The sequence below is a fragment of the Hetaerina americana genome, unplaced genomic scaffold (genome assembly GCF_022747635.1).
Source record: "Hetaerina americana unplaced genomic scaffold, ioHetAmer1.1.p SCAF_7, whole genome shotgun sequence".
In the NCBI taxonomy this organism is placed as follows: Eukaryota; Metazoa; Arthropoda; class Insecta; order Odonata; family Calopterygidae; genus Hetaerina; species Hetaerina americana.
Window position 1 is genome coordinate 63,340,388 of NW_027287316.1, and position 25,096 is coordinate 63,365,483.

The window sequence follows — 25,096 nt, forward strand, 5'->3', positions numbered from 1 at the left end:
ATTCATCAATGCTTACACAACTTAGATTTTTTTTTAATTCACAATACATACAAACAAATAAATTAGCAGTATCTGCTTTCCAACTTCCACTTGCACATCACCAACAATTCTTTATACAGATTTCTTCCACGTGTACCTGTCTCTTATTTTCATTAAATGGTTTATCTTTTGCCAAAACAACTTTCTATTGGCCAACATTTACACGTAATTCTGAGCATGATGCCCATCCACTCACTGTTAGTCATTATTTGCTGGGTAAATCTCTACCTTTCAAAGTTGAAATGTCCAAATGATATATCTGAAACACGACACAATTCACCTGGGTGGCTATCGGAATGATTTGTTATGCAACAATAAGAAATTGATTTCCTTATGATCCTACACCAAAAGCTGCCAGCACATTAAAACTTCATACAAAAATTGGAAGTTACTGGAATATACCAGGCTGGCTTCACAGATAATCACTGATATTTCTGATGACCAAATATGCATGTCTTTCACATTATTCGTGTGTATTTTGTAAAAAAAATTGTACTAACTGTTTGGATGGGTGAGTTTTTATTATTTTCATTTATGTAGTCCATTGGCACTTTCATTATGTCCAAACACATTCTGTAAGTAGCACACTTAATGGTGCAAAGCCATAGTGAACCACAATGGGACAAGTTTCATCATTTGTTATCAGTTGTCGCACCACTTTCCCTATTCTTCTTCTTTTTCACTTTGTGTGATGGAGCATTGGGATTTTCACCTTTGTAGAATTCCTTCAATAGCATTATTGCTTCTTCAGACCTCCACCCACCGACAAACTTCGGGCATACCCGACCATTAGCCTCTGCCTATAAAGAAAGACCATGTCACTGTTAGTTTACCTTGGCATTAAATATGACCAACTGTTAATACAATAGGAATATATTCTATCGTTTCAGGCTTCACTTCGTGTAAGTATTTAATATCCATACTAAAAAGAAAGACTCATACTTTTCCACAGATTTTATTATACGGTACAACGCGTTTCACCGACTTGCGGCATCATCAGGTACAAATTTGCAAAACAGACAGAGCAAGAAATACGTTTATGTCGGTCAGACCGGGTTAGTATCAAGTTATGAGTCAAGGAACACGCAAGGTGTCACAAAAATCAGAATAACAAATCTCTCTTCACCAAGCATTTACTAGAATTCGACCACAGCAGTGATTTTGTCCCAGAGATATTACACACACTCCCAAAAGGATTAAAAATGGACACTCTCGAGCAATTAGAGATAAGAAGGCACTTGGTAAACCCCAACACGACACTTTGTAATGAGCAATTGTTCCCATACCCCTCCCCACTCCTCTCCGAGAAATTAGCCTGGAAATGGTCAAAACAATCCATCAACGCACCTGCGAGCCCCCACCCCCCTCAAATCCTTCCAACCCTCCCCGCCCCCACTCTGTCCTGAGGGTATATATTCTTGCTCTGTCTGTTTTGCAAATTTGTACCTGATGATGCCGCAAGTCGGTGAAACGTGTTGTACCGTATAATAAAATCTGTGGAAAAGTATGAGTCTTTCTTTTTAGTATGGACAGTAGGAATAATTATAGTATGGAATCTACATCTTTGCCAATAAACTTCTCTTTTTACTGCAATGAAAGCCATTTTTGTGGGTTTAACTCTAAAGGTCCAAACTGCAGGAAAAACCTCATTGAAACTTTATTAAATGCCATATTAAAAGATAGGAATTGGCTAAAGCACTCGACCGGACATTGAGGGATCCAGGTTCAAATCCCAGTCAAGGCGAATGATTTTTACCCTCTGAAATTGTTGCATTGAAATGCATATTAGCGGATGACCCTGTTAAAAAGTTACTGTTGCAGCATTTCCTGCAGTTTCTTTGGAATAGGTTAATCCATTGCAAAAAATAATTAGTTCCACAAAGCATCAAATTTTACTTCATGAAAGACATAACTGTAGTGACTGACAATACGTCATCCATGCGCCCAGAATTCAGAATACATACAGAGTATTGTTGAGGGCGAGAATGGCAAATATTAAAATTTTTCTACGACTATTTTGTTTTTTTCTCTACACTTCTTTTCAAACTTGCAGTTCAAATCCTGAAAATTTCTCTTGTTTCCATCAATTCTAACCTCGGTTTCCTTTACAAATTTCATCAAACCAATGAATACACATTTTTCAAATATATAAGTGAAGGATTGCAATTCAAAATTCCAAATGTAACACGGATTCCACAAATAAGGAGTTAATTAATCACCAAAGAAGCTAATTCTCTTTTGAGAAAGAGGATGAAACATGCTTTAAGAAGCCCATTTGGAATGTTTAATTAAAACATTATCAGATCAGATAATTAAATTAATCAGATTCTTCAAACATACGAGGGCGGTGCAATAAGTACCCATGTTAGAAATGAAGAAACCATTTTTTCAAAAACATTTTTTATATTTTTCAATATAGTCCCCTTAATATAATTGATGGTTTCTGGTGTAACTTTATGGAACCGATTCATTATAAATAAATGAAAGGACTAACTTTGTAGTTCCACACGAATGATTTATTCACACGACCCGGGTTTCGAAGTAAAACTTCATCTCACCTGATGATGAAGTTTTACTTCGAAACCCGGGTCGTGTGAATAAATCGTTCATGTGGAACTAGAAAGTTAGTCCTTTCATTTATTTATAGTCCCCTTTTAGAAAGATACACTTTTCCCAACGTTCCGGCCATTTTCTTAACCCCTCCAAAATATAGGATTTGTTGAACTCTCCAAAATATGCCTCTGTCTCGGCGATAACTTCCTCGTTTGAGCTAAATTTTTTTCCCGTGAGCCATTTCTTTATGTTAGGGAATAAGAAAAAGTCGCAGGGAGCCAGATCGGGTGATTACGGGGGGTGCGGCAGCAATTCATAACGTAGTTCATGCAGTTTGGCGACGACAACTCCGGATGATATGCTGGTGTGTTATCGTGGTGAAACAGAACCTTCTTTTTCGCTAAATGCGGCCGTGTCTCCTTCAATTCTTTGTCAAAGCGGTCCAATAACTCACTGTAGTATTTCCCAGTGACCGTTCTTCCTTTTTCTAAAAAATCCATGAGGATGACGCCATTTGCATCCCAAAAAACCGTCGCCATGACCTTTCTGGCCGACCGGACCATCTTCGCCTTCTTTGGAGCAGATTCACCAGGAGAAATCCATTGTTTTGATTGTTGCTTAGTTTCTGGTGTGTAATGATGAATCCAGGCTTCATCAACAGTGATAACTCGACGCAAAAATACCTTCGGATCTCGCTTAAATTGCTGCAAACACTGCTTCGAAGTTGACAGCCGGATCAGCTTGTTGTTCAACGTGAGCAATCCTGGCACCCATCGGACCGACAATTTTTTCATCGCCAACTTATCATGTAAAATAGTAATTGCCATTTCGGTCAACACACCCACAGCCTCTGCTACTTCCTGCACTTTTGTTCATCGATCAGCGAGAATCATGGTGTGGACTTTTTGAATGATTTCCTCGGTAACCACGTCTGCCAGGCATCCTGGTCGCTCCTCATCAAAAACAGATGTTCGCCCACGTTTAAATTCGTTGAACCAATATCTAACTGTGGTCATAGATGGCGAAGTGTCCCCATAAACAGCATCCAACTTTACTTTTATCTCCTCGCATTGCTTCCCATCCAAAAACAAAAAGCGAATTACCGAACGATACTGCTCTTTTTCCATCTTAGCAAAAATCACGAAACACATCTTACTCGAATGGCTGCCAAATCCAAACTAACCCTTAAATCAGCCTGAAATTTGTTTCACCGTCGTTTGATAGATGGCAGCACACGATTATAACATACACTTCCGTCAGGAACACCCTTTGTCGTCAAACACAGGTACTTATTGAACCACCCTCGTACATAATTGTTAAAAAAAACCAATACCGATCCAGAGTGCCACTTTATCATTTTGTAATAAGTATACAATTCATAAGTCTGCAGAATAATCAAGGCATCTCCACAGTCAATGGATATAAATGGATTCTTAATATCCTAAGTTTGTTATTCCATCACTTAAATCATAAAATTAAAATATTCTTGAGGAAATTATGTCCAAATCATGCCAAAGTCAAACAAATGATTTGCAAATCTCATTACTCCACCACTTCTCTTATTACTACAATTTTATTGAAATGACTACGTTACATCAGTAACACGGGACAGTTGGAAAAAAGAACTAACATTTTAAACCACTAACATGGCTATTTTTTCACTGTCATTCCACTTCAATTCTTGGACAATTTGTTACAGCCAAATTATTGTTGTAGCCAAGCGTACACTTATTTGGCCTTCATTCTTTTGTCCAAGAGGTGAGTTTTTTCCACAATTTCATTCTGTCTCTGCGTTATACCTCATTTAATTTGTGTTATCATATTCAATGAGAGCTATATGAACAATAAAAACTGTCACTTTTGCATTTGAAGACCCAAGCAAAATATTTCACCCCATAGTTACCATTGCTTTTAATTATGACTTACGGAAAATTTACCATAATTACTTACAGGACTTTCAAGAATCCCTAGTTTGTATTACTGAAATTCAAAGAATGCCGTACGCAGATGCAAATAATCAGTTGTGAACAGCGGCATTTTGGCAGTAGCCAGGGAAGAAGTTAAAAAAACAAACATGAATGGATATCCATCATTGAAATAGAAAGAAAGACTCGTACTTTTCCACAGAAAATCTGTGGAAAAGTATGAGTCTTTCTTTCTATTTCAATAATGGATATCAATTACTTCCACAAAGTGAAGCCTGAAACAATAGAACATGAATGGAGTTTGGGAAGAATTGTCCCAAGTTCATGGGTTTCACAGGGTTTTTAACAAATTATGAAAACACAGTTGCATAAAGTTGTAGAGCTCACAATTGACCTTGAAGAGGATGTATAAAGGAAGCAAGGAAAAAGATTAACAAAACTGCTTCATGCCTTCAATGCTTTATCTCAAGCCTTTGATCATACCTATGCTGCATTAAAAGACAAGGAAGATAAATTCATTGATTGAAAGGTGAAACCTGCATGCATAAATTGCATGATTTCTTTACTCTATAAAATTATGCAGCCATGAAAGGCTCAGTGAAAATGTCTCTGAGAAACCTCTTCACAATTTTGAGAGCTCATCACAACATTCCACTTCTTCAGCACAGAGACCAAGTGTGAGGTTGCCATGGAAACCATGAATACTCCCACGAAGAATAAATACAGGGTCCAGCAACATAAAACATAACTTCCTTTTTTCAGAGACAGTTTGCATTGAAAAAAGGAAGTTACGCTGCCGCACCTTGTACAATCATGCGAGTAAGTTTGAATAAAAAAGGGCACTTGTGTGAGCCCGATTTGATCCTTGGTTCTGGCCATACAGGTTCTGTCCCAAACATAAGTAGCAGTATTTAGGGGAGGCGACCGACAGCTGAGGTCATTGGTGCCATAGGGGATGGACAGGAAAGGATGAAGGGTAGAGACAAACCCGGCATCGGCATTAGCCTACTCTTTATGAAAGGCGCCAAGGGGTCCACAGCTTAACATCCCATCCGACGGACAGCGTACTCATTCAAAGTGCCCTCCACAAAGCACCTCAAGTAGGGATCGAGATACCTCTGAAAAATATTCAACACCGCCGGGATTTGAACCTGGGCCCTCTGGGTGGGAAGCCGGTGCGTTAGCCCCCGCGCCATCTCGATCCCCCCCCCAAAAATAAGCATCCCTATGCTCATTGTCTTTTTCAAAAGGCATTATCCACCAAGAGTTTGTTCCTCAGGGACAGAGAATGAATACTTAAGTTTTATGTGGATTTCCTTGAAAGGCTGTGGAAAAGAGTGCAACTCGTAAAGAAGGAGATCCTTCCTAACTGAAGGCTGCACTGCTGTGTCATCCCACACTGCCTTGACCGAGTACTTAGCAAAGTACATGGTGGTATTGCTGCTCCGTCCACCCAACTGGCTTGATGTGGCCGCATTGGACTTATTTTTGTTCTTAAGAATAAAAAGGAGCTTAAAAGGCAACCATTTTGAATCGCTGGATAATGTCAAAGGGGCCGTGATGAGATGCCTCAACAACGTTCCTGTTAGAAGTTACTGTCATCTGGCATCTCCTGCAGTTCCTTGTAATTAGTTCTACTTTAATTCTAACTAATAGGACTTTTAAAAAATAAGTTCGCTGAAGGTAAACCACTTTTGGGAAAATAAATGACACCTAAGTAAGCATTAATACCATAATGTTTACAAACCTACACAACCACAACAACGTGATAATTTGGAGACCACCTATATGCATTATCATTCCGAGATATTTATTGGGCAAACTTGCAGTTCTATTCTAAGTGCATTCAGTTCACTATTTATACCTTAGACCCCTCATGGAGAGGGACATCTGCAATAGATCCACATCCACCAAACCGTTTGTTGCTACAGCCATATCTCACATGGCGAACGCCAATATATACCAGTGCAGCGGCACACATTACACATGGCTCAACAGTTACAATCACACTGGTCCTGGGCCAAAGAGTTGAGAGTGGGACATTGTTTTCCTTAGCCCATTCAATTGCTAGGTCCACTGCATTTATTTCTGCATGGCAGGTGGCATTCTTGTTCCGATTGGGAGTGTTATAACATTCAGCTATATGAAAGAATTGAAAATTATCTTAATATATATTCCTTATAGCAAGAACCAAATATAAGGGTTCATTATCTGTGGACATAACTCTAAGGACAAAGGTATCCATTACACTCAAACTAACTCTCTTAAAATCAGAAAAGGTTGATAGCAAAAATAATTAAACAATTTATAATTTGAATTTAATACCAAATAAATGAGTTGTAAAAGTGTTAAGATAAATGGCGAGAATTGCAGGTGTTTTGATGGAAATAATGTTAATTGAATGTAAATGGCTAAGCAAGAATTAATTAAAAAAATGTTCATTACCTAAATTATGAAAAAAATAAAAAGCATTACTCTGATAACAAATTTAAAATTAACACAGGAGAAACAATTGTAAAATTTTAAAAATTTCCTAAGCAGTCAGTCAGTTAAAAGAAACAAATTGCAATAAATGTATGCTTGTTTGATGGCAGGGTATTTTAGGCAAAAACTAGCAAAAACCACCCAAAATGCATCTAGATGGTGCAATCTGAAATTTACTACATCAGATTGCATTTTCAAAGCGCAATCTGATGAAGCAAACTCAGCCTATTTTTGAAGTTATTCAACCTAGAAAAGACCCTAATACTTAGAAATATTTAACCCACTGAAACAAAAACCTTATTTCAATTTCAATATTAGTTTTTCTTAAACAATAACTACATCATTTCAAACATTAAAACTTATTATTTCTTTGACTTCAACATTAGAAGAAAATGGGGAGCTCAACAAACAAGCACTCTTACAAGGTTCATCCTAATCCAGAGGTCACCCCATTACTTCATTGTGACTCAAGAGTAGATGAGCTTAACATACACAGACAACCTTTATGATCACAATACATAGATTGCTGCACTGCATAATACACAAGGGTCAAGGTTCTGACATCAAGGGTACAGGTAACTTAGAGAGGGTTCATATAGCCGCCACTGGAGTGAAAAACATTGTCAATAATTAAAATGGAATTGCCAAGTGCACAGGAATAGTGTGTAATCATTCTTTTTGTCTTCACTTACATGGTTTAACACCCATTGAAATTCATCATGAATCGATTAAGACATGCAATGATGGTGCTATGGATATGAAAGATGAACATTTGTGGGCGTAAAAGTAAAAATAAGGCCAAAAGTTGCATGACAATGATTTAAAGAGGCCTTGACCATGGAACAACCTGTTTCCACAAGGAAAATGGACCCATACAAAAGAAATATTGGCAGGAATAAAATCAAGATGTTGACAAAGTAAAAAATGTTTACGTCTACACAAAGACATTTGCTGGGAAGTAACAAAAGTTTCAACTATTTGGTTTCATCAGTTTGACAGAAAAAAATAACCTTAGAACTCCAATGGCCTCATATGGAGCCCATTAATGATGTTCAGCTCATGGAATGGTGACATTTGGATCCATTTTGAAGGAAAATTAATTTATTATTTTGCGAAATTGACTAATTCTGTAGGCATTTATAGCCTCTCACATGCATGCTACACACTCAAAGATATGACTATACAAGCAGGGTACTTTGAGAGAATCCTAAACCAAAAAACATCAAGGTGAACACTTAATCATGAATATTATATTTAATTACTCCAAGTAAAACAAATATCTTACCTTCTACAGAATAACTCTGCCATTTTATGAGTGTTTACTACACAAATAAAGAAGAACCCTATCCAATCAAAGAGGAGAGTGAGGTTTAATTTCTAGTGATGCTTCTGGGCACTCTCAACCATGGTTTTTTGCATTCCAGATCTTTCTGGGTAATCACAGATGGCACAAGGGCATGAACTGGTACTTGGACCTCCTGCCACACACCTTTTTGGTGGATTACGGGGTATACTCTGGCTCCCTTATCTAACATGTTAATTTCACACATACCCAAGGGATTAATATTATTCAATTTCTGCCCTTATTTATGAAACCAACCTTAAGGTTTGGGTGTAAAAACTTCATTTATGTTCACTTTTCAGCACCAAATTATCAAAAAAAATTTTTTGTTCAAGCATAACCCAAAAAAATAAATTCAGCCAAATTTTGATTTGAAATTCGAATTGATAATGAATCAAATAACATCAGAATCTGTCCAAAGAAACTGTGGGAGATGCCGCAACAGTAACTTTTAACGGAGTCATCCGCTAATGTGCATTTCAATGCAAAAATTTCAGAGTTTAAGAGGACACCTCGACAGCTTAAGTGGCTAAAGCACTCGACCGGATATTGAGGGATCTGGGTTCGAATCCCAGTCAAGGTGAATGATTTTTACACTCTGAAATTGTTGCATAGATCAGAATCTGTATAATAAAATACATAATCAGATAGGAACTTGAACAAATTAAAAGCTTTTGGAAGGCAATTCTATGAAATATAAAATTTTTCAAAAGTGTTTTAGTAAGCCTATGAGTAAAGCAGAAACATTATGGTCCCTCCACGTGAAATCGACATGTTTAGGAAAATAATTTCACATCATTTTCAACTATGATTTTGGTGAGTGAATATTACCTACCTTTTTTCAATCCTAAATGGTTTACTTAGCACTACTGAGATATCAAGCCCTAGAGTATGTGAAATTTCCCCATTCAGGAAACGGGGACTAGTTTAATTCCAACTGCAATAGCCCATTAAGACCTGGGATCAATAAAATGGCATGGCATTTAGTGTAGCTCAAAGGCTTTGTTACGAAGACCATCCAGGCAGCAACAGAAGGTTCTACCCACTAGTTTTTACTGAACTACCAAATGGCAGTTCTAATGAAACACTATAAAGAAAAAAATTTCTCTTCATACCTATGATAATTGGCTGCAATTCCTTCCCTTGAGTGCTAACTTCATCGGGGAAGTATGCAAATAAACATCCAATTGGTACTTCACCGGCAGCTAATCCAGCTTTTGCCAGGTCAAAGGCCCTTTCAGCAAGCAGAGGGTAGTTGACTAAGTCCCACATATCCTTTTCACCTGTATCATGGCTTTCTTCTTTTTCCAAAGGTTCCTTTGCTTCCTCCATCTTATGTTCTGGCAATTCAGGTTATTCACACTTTAAAAAAGGAAAAGTTCTGAATTCCCAGACCAATCAAATGTAGAATGGAGGATATTTGTTAAAATAGATGAAAATAATTACATCAAAAGTTTGACATTCACGTCTAAGAAAAGAAGAGGAAGGAAGTCATATTCCATCAAAACCTTTTTTGAACATCTCTAGAAACAATAAAATGCTCAACATAATGGTTCAATATAATAATAATTAATTTTACTCAGTAATAAAAAGTTTCTTCAAATAGGTTTTCAAAGTCAGAAACCTGTAATAAACTGAGTAAAGCTGTTTATATGTTAAAAAAAGCTCAACTTTCTCATTTCCAATGAGTATTGTTTAACACTTTACCATGCCTTCTTTCAATGTCATTTGAATTATAGTGTTGAGTTATGGGGTCATTCTCCACATGTTAAATAAATTTTGCTACTACAAAAGAGAGCTATTTGCTCTCTTGCTAATATAACACCACATGATTCCTGCAAACCTTTTTTATTAGGAATGGAATCATGACTGTATTTGGTTAATATATCTTTAAGGCTCTGATTCAAGTGAAAGTCAATATAGAAACTTACCAATAAATATCTAATATCCATAACTACTCCACAAGAGTTAAATTAAATCTAAAAACTACTTATTGTAGATTATCATCAACTTACAACACATTTCATAATATGAACATACGACTGAAAACTATCTGCCTACTCAGTTGAAATCAGGTGGTATCCAGTTTCAAGAATAGGGTATATACCTGGTTACTTGCTCACCCACTTTACTCATTGGATGAATTCTTTTGTGATAATCTTCATCGCATTTAAGAACTTATGTTTACATGTTAAATAATATTTATATTGACAAGATTTAATATAGTTGTACCATATTTCAAAATGAATGAAGTATTATTATTATCTATCATCTATAAGAAGAGACGTGGAAATCTTTACCACAAAAGTGAATCAGATTATACTAGGTTACAATTCTATGAACTATTTTCTTGAATAGCATGTTACCACAGAGTACCCTTATACATTATTTGTCATAAAAGTCTTCTTATGATTACAATATATCCTGCAGAGCACACATTCAATATTAAATCCAAGGGTTCATTTTTGCATGCAGGTTAACTTAGTGAGTAAATTAACTTCAAACCATCATGATAGGTTATCAAACCAGAGATTACACTGTTTTGGCTCTCAGAGCCATCCTGCTATATGCCAATATTTCCATTTCCTTAGTACTTCTGTGCACTGTTGTGTTCTAAATTCATTAAATTCACAGAAAAGTCAGAAGAAAACATAGAGGCTCAAATAAAGAAAGGAATAAACCAGGGTTCCTCATAAATATTCCTCTGATCCTTAAAATGTACACTAAGGGAGCGATTACTGAGATCAAAGAAAAAGTAAAACGTGATGCATGAATGAAAAGTACAAACTCAACATCAAATAACATTTTCAAAATGGTCTGCACTTCATGTAAGGAAGATAATTTACAATCAAAACTAAGGAATGGTGCACTTGAATAAGTTGTAAATGCATTTGCAAAGTCACCAGTGATGGAAGAGGAAAATAGTTAAGAGAATAGTGTAGGTGACAGACTGCCAGAAGAAACCTTACAGGGTCAGGCTGCACTTGGTGGAAGTTTTGTACATCCATCAAATGAAAGAGAGAATGATGCCTCATTATGGTAAAACACATGGCACCAAACCAAATTAATTCTGTGGTAAAGTACATTCTCTCTTTCATTCGATAGACCATCAGAAGACAAACTGATGGCAAATATATACATACTAACCTAGATATAAGCATATGGCACCTTAAAATTTATCTATGAAATAAACTTTTCTTCATTTGAGAGACATGGACAATACGGGCAGCAGGGAAAGGAGATAAACAATGATTGAAATTTGGTACCACAGAAGAATGACAAAAATGTAATGCATTGCCTGAGTTTCAAATGAAGAAGTACTAAGAAGGGTATGCCAAGTCAGATTGGAGAGTTGGGAATTTATAGAAAAAGAGGGTAACAAATGAGGGAAATCCTGCAACATGATAATTCATTGGATACCATAATTAAATGAACAATGTGGGGAAGAACTACAGAGGAAGGCCAAGGATGAATTATAAGAAGCAGGCAATGGAAGGTGCCAAAAAAATGATGCATGAATGAATGAAGAGATGGCATGTAAAAAAAGAAAAACTTGGAGAGCCACACACTACAAGCCAATACTCAGATAGACAACCCATGATACATTAATGCATTGAGATTGACAGCTTACGATGAGGATCATAAAACTAAAGATGACTTTATGCATAATTAAACTCGTCAACTTGGCTTTAGCCTACCCTTATGCAAATTTGATTACAGGGTCTGCCCCAAAAATAAAAACACGTACACAATATCATCTTTTTCAACTCAAAACAATATCCGCAAAGAGTTTCTGCCTCAGGAACAGAGAGCAAAACAGTAAGGTTTATGAGGAAGTCCTCGAAAGGCTATGGAAAAGAGTTCAACGTGTCAGGAAGGAGATCTATACCTACTGGAGGCTGCACCACAACTATAAACTGCACAAGGTGGCAACACAACCCCAACCGCCCTACAGCACTGGCACGGGCAGTGGCACCATCAGACTTCTTTTTGTTCTTAGAATAAAAAGGACCTTGAAATGCAACCATTTTGGTATGATGGATAACGTCAAAGAGGTCACGATGAGGTGCCTGAACAAGGTTTCTGTAGACCCCTTCCAGGAAGTCTCCAGACTGCCACTGGCATTGGTGCATCAATGCACACGGATGCTACTTGAAGACTTTCAGTAATTTGAACTTTGACATGCAACAATTTTTTTCATCGGATTTATTTCACTTATTTTTGGGACAGACATTGCATATGCTCCCACCAATGACGTCACCCTGAACACATGCATTCCAGAATTGTGTGTGAAAATAACTTGGAAATTTGATTCATTTTCAACACTTTCCTGTTCTACCAAGAGAGAAAGTCCCTGGTATTTTTGGCTTCTTTATTTTAGGTTAATCACCAAACAGGTTTAAGATTAAGCCACAATATATTTTTCATTCTGCTGATTCAACTACTTAACATATTGATATCCATTTTATCTATCTTCTATTTTCATTGCATAAAAGCACTTTGGCCCAGAACCAGCCTTTGGATTACCATACCAAGTTGATATAAAATCAGGAAATCGACGAAACTTGTTATTAGTGCTAGAAAGAGTCAATCCTATGCCAAAATTAAATGATAATCTCAATAAACCTTATCTGCATCCGTTTAAGTTATTTTGTTTAAATGTGTTATGTGACCTCTGTAATGACCTGTTATGTTTGGATATTGGCTTACGTTTGGAGATTTCTGTCATTTTAATTCTTCACCATCACAAGTAACTGGTTTTGGGAAGGGACTTTAAACTGCTACACATAATCACGAGCATTTGGTGGACCACTTAATAAAATTAAACTTTTAAACTAAACAGCAGTGTTCTTTCTCCCCTTTTAATTACCACACTCTCTCTATGCCATTCAACAAAACCCTATTTTTTACCCCCATTTTTCCCTCCTACATACAATATATCATAGCCTTCAACAAAGAGAGACAGAGAATAAACATATCTTTGAGTCGCCATCTTAAAACAATGCCCCTAATTGGGCAAAAAGATAGGGGGTCCCACTGAACTCCCATAAAAGTGAACACATTTTCAATCAAAGCTACTAAATAGTGACCCAAAGACAGAAAAATTCTGAGCAAGCCACAAAAACCTCTAACAGGTATTTTAATACATAATCATTAATATCTCTTCAATCTATTCCTTCTTTTAGTAGCAGTAGTTGTAGGGGAGGCAACCAATAGCCGAGGTCATTTGCACCATTAGGGATGGACAGGAAAGGATGAAGAGTGGAGAGAAACCCAGCGTCGGCATTAGCCTACTCTTGACGAAAGGTGCCAAGAAGTCTGCAGCTCAATTTCCCATCCGATGGGCAGCGTACTCACTGCAAGTGCTCTCAAAAAAGCACCTCAAGTAGGGATACCACTGAAAAATATCAGCTGTCTCTCAGATTTGAACCCGGGCCCTCTTGGTGGGAAGTGAGTACGTTAGCCACTGCACCATCCCGATCCCACACTCCCATTTCTTTGGTTCTTTTTCAATTTCTCCACTAATTCCTCTTGTTTTCAACACTATTTAGCACTAAGTTTGTCTTTTCGTCAATCCAGCTTATCCTTTCTTTCTAAAAGCCAAATCTCAAAAGCCTCCAACGTTTAAAAATCTTTTCCTCCTAGTTCAAAGACAACTGAATTTTAATTAAATGTCACATTTTTTTTTCCAAAACCTTAGTTTTTACTTGCCAAAAGTTTATTCCCCCCAACCTTCTATCATGCAATTACACTGCAATAGGAGTCACCAGGCCAAACTGGACAGTGCTTCAGGAGAAAGCATTGATGGCAATGGGGTTCAAACCAGTTGGACGACTTTAGTTTTTTGAGAAAATAAGGAATAACCCCAGAGCAATGAATTTGAAATCAGAAAGAGCATATCATCAGGAAGGGAGAAAAAAAATTTTTTTTCACTAATTTAGTCTAAACAGAGTTCAATCAATGAACCACCAATCTTTAAGCAAACAAGACAAGTGGCATTGCTCTAAGAACTTATTGCAACAAAGCAAAATCCAGAAATTCAAGATAAAATTAGCAAAATGGGAGATGTGAAGAACCGCAATCACTAATATTTGCTGAGAGCATGGGGAAACCTTCAATTAGATCACAGTAGGCACTTTGAGGATATTCTAAGTTTACCTTGAATAATGCAAGGAGTAGCTCAATAATAATAATACAAAAATGCTTTGAAAACAAATTACTGGCCAAGAGATCTTTGAGTTAGACTGAGTAGAAAGGCAAAAAGTCTCACTTATCTAACTGTAAAATAACCAGATTTTGAATATCATCTCCAAAGTGAGTCAGAAATGCTGTAAGCTCACTCTCGAGACAAAAATCACTTTCAATTATTTAGTTAGCACAAAAAAATAAAATTCAAACTCAACGCAGTGGCTAGATTTAACAATTTTCAGCCGATTGCTTTCAGCAATCAATTAATCTTCTCAGCCTGTTATTTATAGGGCTTTAAAGGTGTTCAAATAAATTAATATACCTACAACATCATGAAGTAATTACGGTCATGTACACTACCACACATTGTGAGGTAACAAGAATGCTGAAGCAATGAGCATAGTTGAGAAGCTAAATAGGGTATATCTTCATTTGAATGCCAAGAAATGCTTGGTGGCTTAAAGAGATATTTTCCAGGATAAAAATTCAAAACAGGATTAAAAGAGTAGTAGTAGCATATGGAAAATTACAAAAAGCACACACAGATGAAGGATTTGATGTAGAGTAGGTTGCTGCATCATGTTTTGTTAGGAATCACAAAATATTTATTTGGTAGCTGTGTCCTCGCAAAACCTACCTTAACCGGTAGATTACTAATAATAATGATGGAAAATTCATCTTTCTATTAAAATTTAACAACATTAAACTCTTCATGGATCGTTTTAACTAATTTTTCATAGCATTGGACACATTAATATTTAATCAACTGTACTTATTTTAGAAGTACTTTAACCTCACCACTTAAACAAAGAAGACAACTTTTCCTCATCTTAACTTAATATTTGAACCAAGTATGATTACCGATGTCCATGACTGAAAAATGCACTTTAAAAAATAACATTCATTACACTTTGCCAACAAAGTCAAAACAAAACAGATCGTACACCACTAGTGATCAATTATAGTTTACTGAAAAACTAGAAAAATACAAGAACAATACATTTTACCTTTAACATAGGCCTTTTTATCTTCCTCGGCAACAAATTTTTAACTGCAGAAACTTAAGTTTAGTGAGGCTTCTGCATTTATTCTACTGATTTCAATAAAGATGTAATTCCAAGATTTTGGAAAAGTTCTATGGAAGATCCTTCCCAATCCTTTATGCCAAAGTTTCGAGGACTTGGATGTGGCAAATAAAATATCTGAAAAAGAGGAGCAGAAAGGTAGTCAGTGGCAGATCCAGGAAGGGCATTTAGGGGTGGAGGGATTTTGTGTTTGTTTGCATGTAAATAGATGTACATTGATGGCAGGGCAAGAATAATCCTTGCAGTGAAAACTATTTTTTTACAAACGGCAAACAATGTGAAAACCATTTGGAAATATTTAAAAAATTCACGATTTCATCAGTTTTCAATTTTAATTTACTTGAAATCAATAAAGTTGCATTTATAACAACCTACGCACACATTATTTTAATACAGTCAAATCTCGTTACTATTCCACCTGTCGGGACTGAGCAAGAGTGGCATAGTAACGAGGGCTTGTAAAAATGGCTTTAATTCCTCAAGTTTCCCAACAGTCCAAAGCTCTCAAGAATCGTCGGCTGGTGCATCTTCTTTCGGCGGATCTCGTGCATCTTGCTGTCTAGCCGATTGCATGCCTGCATCATACCGGGCTTCCCGCTTCTCTGTTGCATTTACTTCCGGTTGGTGCTACAAGTGTGCTGGGCTTCGTCATACCGAACGATTTCCTACTCGACAGTCATCTCGTCATCTTTTCTTTCCACCTGCTCTGCACTGCATAGCATCTCCTCCAGCGTGAAAGACCCACCAGTCGCGAGGCACTTGTCGGCTTCAAGAAAGTCCGACAGCTCGATCTCCCCAATCTCGTGCATCTTTTCCTGGGCAGGCAGAGCTTCCCATATCTTGAGCAGCTCCGCATCCTGTGTCTCAGTTCGGATCTCCTCTTTGACGAACTTGGTCTTCGCGAAACAATGCCTGATCGTCGACTTGCCGACCTGCTCCCAAGCAGGTCGGGTGACTAGTAGAGCGTCGAGCAACATGAATTTGAACTCCTTTACCTCGTCCATGGCCTCAAGCCGGCAGCATAGCAGGAGCTTCCTGTAGTGGCACATGAGGTTATCTATGATTCCTCGAGACAGACCAGCACTCTGCGTCCCTGCTGGCTGAGTCATCTGTCCCATGCACGCAATATCTCCGCAAAAAGCTCCGCATAAAAGTGGCATAGTAGCAAGAGTAGGGAGTGGCACAGTAAATTTATTTTGCATTGAATTTTGTGGGGACACAGCAAAAGTGGCATAGTAACCAGATTTGACTGTATTATTGCTTATTCTCACCAGGCGATCAGGACACAATACTATATAGCAAGAGGCAATATAGCATTGCACGTGATATAAGGTGCATCCATATATGATAAATCACAGACTAAATAGAAATATGTAAAAAGGCAACAAACTACACAGCAATATGTACATGTTATATCATACTATACAGAAATATGTAAACATTATTATACAGTTCAACTTGATATGTGAATATACACTAGCACATAGTGCTATTATGCTAATATATAATGCTTCAATCAATTCTCAAAACCACAGAATGATCATCATATAAATGAAATGACTCCAATAGCGGTTAACAGTTTACCTGTCAAAACTAAGTACAGATGAGGTTAGTTGGCTAACGCCACAAGTCAAAGGATGGGGTAAAGGTAAAACAAAAGGAAAGGGATGAGAAAGGTGAACACAAATATGTGTATTGCGGCCACAAAGTAGCCCTCTTCAGCGTACTGAAGGTGAATCGTCACGACAATACACGTTGAAGTGAGAAAGGGTTGAAGGCATCCGAAGAATATATAGGGAGGAATAAGGGTAATAGTGTGAAATGTGGGGAGGGTGAAAAAGACGGGAGCCAATAGTTGAGGAGTTTGAGAAGATTGGGTATACAAAAAGTTGGTGAAGGGGAGGGGAAGCTGCATGATTGAGAAACGAGCATTGGAGAAGTTGGGGGAAGTGAAGGGAAAGCTTAGCACAAACGTTGAGCCTATGTTTGTAGGGGAAGGAGAAGTGAAAGGTGGACGAAATGGCAGGGATCAGGATTGGTGGGGTGGCTTTCATATTGGCTTCCCACCCAGAGGGCTCGGGTTCAAATCCCGGTGGTGTTGAATATTTTTCTTAGAGTTATCTCGATCCTTCTTGAGGTGCTTTGTGGAGGGCACTTTGAGTGAGTACGCCGTCCGTCAGATAGGACGTTAAGCTGCGGACCCCTTGGTGCCTTTCGTAAAGAGTAGGCTAATGCCGACGCCAGGTTTATCTCCACCCTTCATCCTTTCCTGTCCATCCCCTATGGTGCAAGTGACCTCAGCAGTCGGTCGCCTCCCCTAAATACTACTACTACGAAATGGCCGTTGATGAAGGGGGGAGGGGGAAGAATGTTTCAGAGAGTGAAGGGAACACCTCATGATCAAGGAAGTGACTGTTAGGGAAGAGGAAAAGGGCGGAAGTGAAGGGACGAGAAGCACAAACATTTAAGAGACCGTAGATTCAATATAAACACATAGGACTATTTCAAATTTAACAAGGAGAATAATGAGGAGTAGGAAATAGGTCCTGTGTTGCCGTTTAAGAGATTGCCTCTGTCTTTGAAAATCCAAGTGCTCTCGTAAGCATCAAGTAAATTATTCCTCATTTGTTTTAGAAGATTTAGATTGTCTTTTGTCATGTGGTGTCCTGTTTCAATTACAGGGCTACTCTGTGGCCGAAATACATGCACTCGTATTCACCTTTCTCATCCCTTTCCTTTTGTTTTAACCTTTACCCCATTCTTTGACTTGTGGTGCTAGCCAACTAACCTCATTTGCACTTTGTTTTGAAAGGTAAATTGTTTACCGCTATTGGAGTCATTTCATTTATTTAATACTGCTAGCCGTAAGAGCCAATTCAATAATATCATATAATTATCCACAGTTATTTTTGAATGGAGCATTAAATGAGAGAATACTTATAAGCTTGCCTACTTATTATATTGTGAGGAAAGACGCGGTTCACTCATTAAAAGAATTAAAAATCACGAAGATTAAAAAGGTTCCTTGTACAGAGAAAATATATTTTTCCATTCTTAGAAAATCATCTGTCTTACCGATTTAAATTAATGCATTTAAATCTGTTAAGGGTTAAACTAATCAATATCCTTTCAAACATCATTGCCCACAGCCAAGTTTTCATACACATAATGCTGAGAAAAAACATTCAACACTAGAAATTGTCACAGTTAAATTGCTAATTACCTGAAGAATATTATGGATTGTAGAATGTATCTTTTTATCAGAAGCTTTAAAAGCCATTTATATTGCGGGCAATTGACTTCCAGTCAGATAAAGTCCAATACGTTCCCACATCTTATAATTAGGGAATTGAGAGGTTTTTAAATTTGAAAAGAATTCAAGCTGAGCACACTCTCATGACGGAGAGAAGCTAAGTACAAGACATGCAGAACATCCTGCTCAAACCAAGCTTATGGGTCCTCAATGAAGAGGACCTTAACACTAAGATCCTAGGAGAGGAATATATGCCAAAACCCTACTGTAATCTTCCAACATTCCCTACCTTATAAACTCCATAATTTTCCTAGCTAGCCATATCTCCTAGGTTAATTTTTAAGCCAACCTATCTGCCGTCTGCTTTGCAATAATAAATATTTCACCCAAATGATCATTTACTTATCAAATCTTACTCTCCAGAACTGCAATCAGTGAATTCATTACTTCTGATGATTTTGACTCGGACCAATTCTGGGACAATATTTAAAAAAGATAACCCCTCTTAAGATAACAGAGATCAGTCACTCTTAATATGCCTCCAAATGTTTGCCAAAAATATATTTCTTTACTTCTTCATCTGTAGTATTTCTGGTTGAAAACAAAAAAGTATAGTACAAAATGGTTCTCCACCAAAAACTTTTGCTTGGTCATAAATGTTTTGGCCAATATAACAGCCTTTCAACACATTTAAAGAAATTGGATGGAACAGCAATCACATGAATTTGTATGTATTTCGCATGATGGGATATCTATGCTCTACTTTTGGGTTGGGAGTTGGATATCTGCTCATCATGTGGAATTTAAGGCTGCTAATATTCATTGATATAGAGCACACAATTTCAAAGACTTTGCGTGCAGTGAAATATAAAATATGACATCCTTCACTGTCAAGAGTGAAGTGTAACTGCAAGAGATGAAGTTTCATAAAATTATTCGCTGAGCACTATCAATTTAAAACTTCCAGTTTGAAACCTCTTTAATGAATCCTCTCATTGTAAAAGGCGATTAAAATATAAAAATTACCATTGTTTGAAAGGAAGACAGACATAGTGCACCTAGATATGCCAATAATGTGAAACATACAAAACAGTTGCTAATAGAGAATATTGCTCAGTTAAAACTCATTTTATTCTTGGTGATTGTTCAGAAAGCAAAATAATGTAGTCTCATGGGATACTCATATCTTACGTGAGACGGTTCCAGACCCCATCAAAAATCTAAGACAAAGGAACCCTCTTCCTCTCCTCCTATAACACATTAAACATATAATGCATTACTAGAAAACTTTGAGCATACTCGGACCACATGTTTTGGTTACACGGTCTGTACCTCACTGTTGCAACAATCTTACATAAAAATAAAGCAGATTTCTTTTAATTTCTTATTGGGCATAATCAACACCACTTTGGCAGTACTATTTGCACCTGCTGGCGGCTTGAATGCCCAAAGGCCAACATCTGTGATTAGGTTTCTAACAGTCGTCTTTAGTGTGGAACCAATTTTATCTATGGACCTAGCTTAGAACTCATTTGTAAATTCAAACTAAAAAGGTTCTTCTTCCTCATAGACTGAATTACATGACTGATCAAATCGCTAATCAGATGGAATGAAAACAGGATTTGTTCATAATTTTTCTTTCCCTTCTATTTTCAACTTTCTTTCTACGCCTTTTATAAAAGTTCGGAGGAGAAATTTTTACCACTTCTCTTCAGTGGATCCACCCCTGGCATTAGTATAGAAAAGTTTCAACAATGGACGCTTGTTTCCAGTTGACATACGTTATTCAACTAATTTTTTGTTCAAAGGTCATCAAAATTAAAAGAAAGAAGTTCAGAGAAAATGTAATTTTGGGGTTCGCCGTGGCTTAATTATCCTGGAAACTGAGGTATTCACTATAAAAAAATACTATTCCGAAGCAATAAACACTGAAGAGTGAATGCAGTGCAGTTATTCCCAATACATTTTATTAAATTTCACAAAAATATGGCCTAGGTTCAAGGCAGAGCTGCCCGATTATTCATTCTGTAACCATAATTGTTTAATTAAGTATTTACCATTATGTGCTCCTTGAGGTCTGGATTTTCTCGGAGGACAAACTTAGCCCTTGTTTCTGCATATTTCCCAATCGCTACAATCACTCCAACATGAAGAAGTCTCAGGACATTTACTAAAGCAGCATCACATGGCTTTCTAATGAGATCCAGCTGCTCTTTCTTGAGAATTATTAAAGCATAAATTACTACTAGTGATAGTCATTACATATGTGACGGTAAATAGAATAACTTGTCCCAAAAAGAAATAGTATCACATTTTCTGTTATATTTCCAATCCTACAATAAAACACAGATATATGTCATAAATTAAAATAGGTAACCTTCAATTCTGCAGGTGTAATATTCCGACCAGATTCGGATAACAGCAATAATGGGCAATGGTTGTAAACAACAGCGTTAGCAAGAGCACACTCAGGCGTCGAGCATATTCGGCGAAGCAGGCCCCAAAAACGACGCCCACTTGTTTCGCTTCGATGACAAGATAATCCGCGAACAAGACGCTGAGGATGTTCTCTTAACGGGCGACCAACCACTGCATTCAGCTCAAACCAGTCACGAACCATGGACACTTCTCCGAAAGGTATCTACAAAATAAGACCGAAAGTTATTTTTCTTTCAGCGCTATGACACATTTACATGAATTCAGACGAGCGAAAAGTCAATATGACAGCTCTTTCTCCTGAAAGGTTAACATTAATGTCGTCATTTCAGATCGAACAAACATTAAAATTCTTTGCAATGCCAGCATACTATTGTTTCATGAACATTCCTTTGCACTGCGTGTTTGAGAGGCTTTTATAATTTTCTCTGGGTCCATCTTGACAACTGCAATGACTTCAAGAAGAATTTAACATTATTAGTAGCAGGCTAACCCCAGTTTGCGCCATTCCCCACGGACCAGGATTCATGCCGAGAAATAACAACCTCTTCGTTGAGTCACAGTATTTTTTAACAAACATGGAATGTAGATGAAAGGCATAATCCAAGGGATTGTAGACGTAACTGACGGGGGAAGTAAATTTCAAGTCATTTAAACAGTTGCTCAACGCACACTCAATGGCCAAAAGTCTATCTGCCACCGAATAGTCGGACTGCCTCTCTGAAACTTCAACGGGGCTCGAAACTGAACTACTGTAGCAATCCATCGTGATTGTTCATGACAATGTTTTCAAATTAATAAGAAGGTTGCAAATCTCGGAGGCAATGTTACCAACCTATTCACTCAATAGAAAACGTTAAGTTTCGCCGGGTTAACCACTACCTAGACACGATAGAATGAATACCATAAATAACCATAAACATGCTCAACATTATGAGCACGCATTCCCGCCATATGCATGAAGTCTGAACATGTGACTAACGCAATGCGGCGGGAAGATATGTTTTCAGGAAAATTACAATTAAAATACAATGACACGTTTGTTTCCACCATGCTTCAACGCTGGCGGTGCAACTGAAATAGTGCCACATGATAAAGGAATTTCTTTCAGTAGGAAAGAATAATGCATTACAAAATTTTAGATGTCCAGTTTCTCGTTGTTCCTGCAATGGTGAAGACTTTCCTTTTCTAAACATTACCCTGGCAACAAAATGTTGGCGATGAATTAGACGCGTGGACGTCTACGGTCATACTTAATTTTGCGAGGAATAAAATGGTTTACTCAGTTGAAACCTACTACTTTTGTCTTATGAAAAACTCTTGGTTTCCTTAGGAACAAGTGTGTAAGTGTAGTTTTGAAAAAGCATTTATGATGAAATATGTACTTGATTGAAATTAAGTAATAATATACATTTTTCAATGATGGGAATATAATAGTGAAAGAGCAACAATAATACGACGTGAATATAGAACTACATGGAACCCGACGTGCCATCTCACATGACGTATTGTCATTGTCACGTAGAGTGACTAGATCATTATAAGAAGTTAAGTAATGGTGTTGTTTTTGTAATTCGACCACTCAGAATGTGACAATGCCATCGGCACCATTGCTGGTGCTGAACGATCATCGATGACTCGGATTCTAGGATAAACCATGAATTCCAAGTCGTTCTCACGCTCAGGCAAAGTCACTATTTATCGTCCTCGTGGCGAATGGTACACTCATGTTGTGACAAGAGGGCACAGATACATACTACAGAAATGATCCTGTGAAGTATGATCTTGATGAATTAAGGAGGGTGCCGTGTCCGGTTTCTTACCTACACCAAAACGCGTCGCGGGTACCAATTATTAGTATCTAACATTTTCTTATTTATATCGTAGGCACAAGAATATTGTTCCATTTTAATAATATTTAAACATATTTACCAGAAAATTGATATCTTATTTTTGCCTTATATTGCATTTTTTCGGCTCAGAGTCCGTATTTCCGTCTCTGACTGGAACCAAAACGGCGCCGTATTTGAACATGGCCACTGACAGACGCAAGGGCTACTCGAACTTGTGCTTCGAATTCGTTTATAAATAAACATCAGTGTACCTAGTGTTACTCTCGAAATTTACTTTTTCACTAGGCCTCAGCAGGTACCTTGCCAAAAATCCTCCTAACTCCTAGGATTCATTGAGGATTAATTGTTTTGGGAGATAGTTGAGGCCGCTATTTTATGACCTGTGTGTCACAGGTGTATCATTGACAGCACTACATCTACATCTACTTAATACCCCGCCAGCCACCGCAAGGGCGTGTGGCGGGGGGTGTCAGGACACCACCCATAATTAAGAAAGAAAAAAAACCGCACGCCAAAGCCACAAATTCATACATCCACAAAAAAAACATGGAATACAGTCATGCAATAACACATGCAAACACTCAAACCACCAACTAACATACACATGCGCCTACAAGTATACCTAACATCTTTGCAGTGTTTAATTTTGTTCCGACTTGTTAATTCAGTGTTTTTAATATTTCTACATCTACATCTACATAATACCCCGCAAGCCGCCGCAAGGGCGTGTGGCGGGGGGTGTTAGGTCACCAACCGTAAAAAAGAAAAATACCACATGCAAAAAAAACAACACGGAAAATTACACCCACAGCAGCGCACACACTCATGCAAAAATCCCTTCATCCAATACTCATGCAAACACATATACCGCAAAACAACTAAAAAACTGCACCCCATGATCGCTCATGTGTTCCCCGGGTGGGCGTGGAGGATCGTTTGGTGCTTTTGTGTTTTTGTTGTAGACGCTCTGGAAAAAATGGTTTAAAATATTTGCCTTTTTCACGCTATCTGTAATGACTTCTCCATTTTCCGTCTTCAAAGAGTGAACAGTGGGACGTTTACCCTGTATTTCCCTAGCATAGGACCAGAATGACTTTGGATTTTCCTCAAGATATTCGCTTAGCATTTTAGATTTAAAAGAGTGTAGTGCTGTGCGCATAATACTTTTCGTCTTACTACGACATTCTTTTAGTTGCTGTTTGGTTGTATTCATATAAATTATATCGTCACTTTTTAAACTCTTTTTAAAATTTGACTGTAGCTTTCTTTGCCTTCTTAATGCCGATCTGACTTCCCCGTTGTACCATCTAGGTTCCTTACTGTCGCATTTGAGTTTGGACGGGATGTACGTCTTTATTCCTTCGCGTAAAATATTTAAGAAATAATTCCAAGTGTTCTCTGTATTTGTTGTCAGTGTTTTTGTGATGTATTCTGGTATTTTTATGTTTAAATATTCTCTTAGTCCGTTAAAATTTGCCTTGTTGTATAGGTATATTTTACGCTTTTCTTTGTTTATTTTGATGAACTTAGTTTTTAACTCTACAAGAATAGCCTTATGGTCACTGATTCCGTCTATTATTTCAATGTTAGTAATGATTTCGGGCATAGAAGTCGCAAAGATGTCTAGTATGCTTTGGCTCCGTGTTGGTGATTTAACAATTTGTTCTAAGGAGTGTTTTGTGAATATATGAAGGAGTTCTTGGCATGAATCTCTGTTTTTGGCAGATTTTCCTACGCAGTAGTTGTCCCAGTCAATTGACGGTAGATTTGTGTCCCCAGCGATTATAGTAATACTGTTGCTTTGTCTGCTGCTGATAGTGGATATTTGTTCGTCGAGCTTGTGTAGGACATCTGTGTTAGAATCTGGGGGTCTATAAAATGAACACACGTATAGGCTTCTGCCGTTGTAGTCCTTAATGTTGCACCAAACGCTTTCT

At 37.5% G+C, this 25,096-nt stretch overlaps 1 protein-coding gene and 1 non-coding gene across 5 annotated transcripts; both read right to left on the minus strand.

Annotated features, from left to right (window-relative positions):
* Positions 1 to 17: 17 nt before the first annotated feature.
* On the minus strand, positions 18 to 22,274 carry LOC139696789 (single-strand selective monofunctional uracil DNA glycosylase-like). Of its 4 annotated transcripts, none has more exons than XM_071595631.1 (7): positions 22,142 to 22,274; positions 21,248 to 21,511; positions 20,928 to 21,086; positions 15,540 to 15,734; positions 9,459 to 9,705; positions 6,382 to 6,656; positions 18 to 839 (listed from the first exon to the last, which is right to left on the minus strand). In XM_071595631.1, the coding sequence occupies exons 5-7, from the start codon at positions 9,673 to 9,675 to the stop codon at positions 672 to 674; spliced, it is 660 nt and encodes a 219-aa protein (XP_071451732.1). In that variant the 5' UTR covers positions 9,676 to 9,705; positions 15,540 to 15,734; positions 20,928 to 21,086; positions 21,248 to 21,511; positions 22,142 to 22,274; the 3' UTR covers positions 18 to 671. The 4 variants fall into 4 exon arrangements, with proteins under 4 accessions (XP_071451732.1, XP_071451731.1, XP_071451730.1 ...); XM_071595630.1 differs by having other exon boundaries at positions 21,979 to 22,274; XM_071595629.1 differs by having other exon boundaries at positions 21,678 to 22,274.
* Positions 22,275 to 22,883: 609 nt separating this feature from the next.
* Positions 22,884 to 23,093, minus strand: LOC139696984 (small nucleolar RNA U3). Its single transcript, XR_011702688.1, has one exon. It is a non-coding gene; the product is annotated as a small nucleolar RNA U3 (small nucleolar RNA).
* Positions 23,094 to 25,096: the final 2,003 nt, after the last annotated feature.

What these genes read in the sequence shown, in the direction of transcription:
- LOC139696789 (XM_071595628.1), bottom strand. Translation starts at nt 22,072, where the DNA reads ATGGATTGCTACAGTAGTTCAGTTTCGAGCCCCGTTGAAGTTTCAGAG. An exon ending in TTACACCTGCAGAATTGAAG is followed by an intron (nt 21,087 to 21,247) that starts GTTACCTATTTT and finishes ATAATTCTCAAG; the next exon opens with AAAGAGCAGCTGGATCTCAT. An exon ending in ACCTCAAGGAGCACATAATG is followed by an intron (nt 15,735 to 20,927) that starts GTAAATACTTAA and finishes CCTCTTTTTCAG; the next exon opens with ATATTTTATTTGCCACATCC.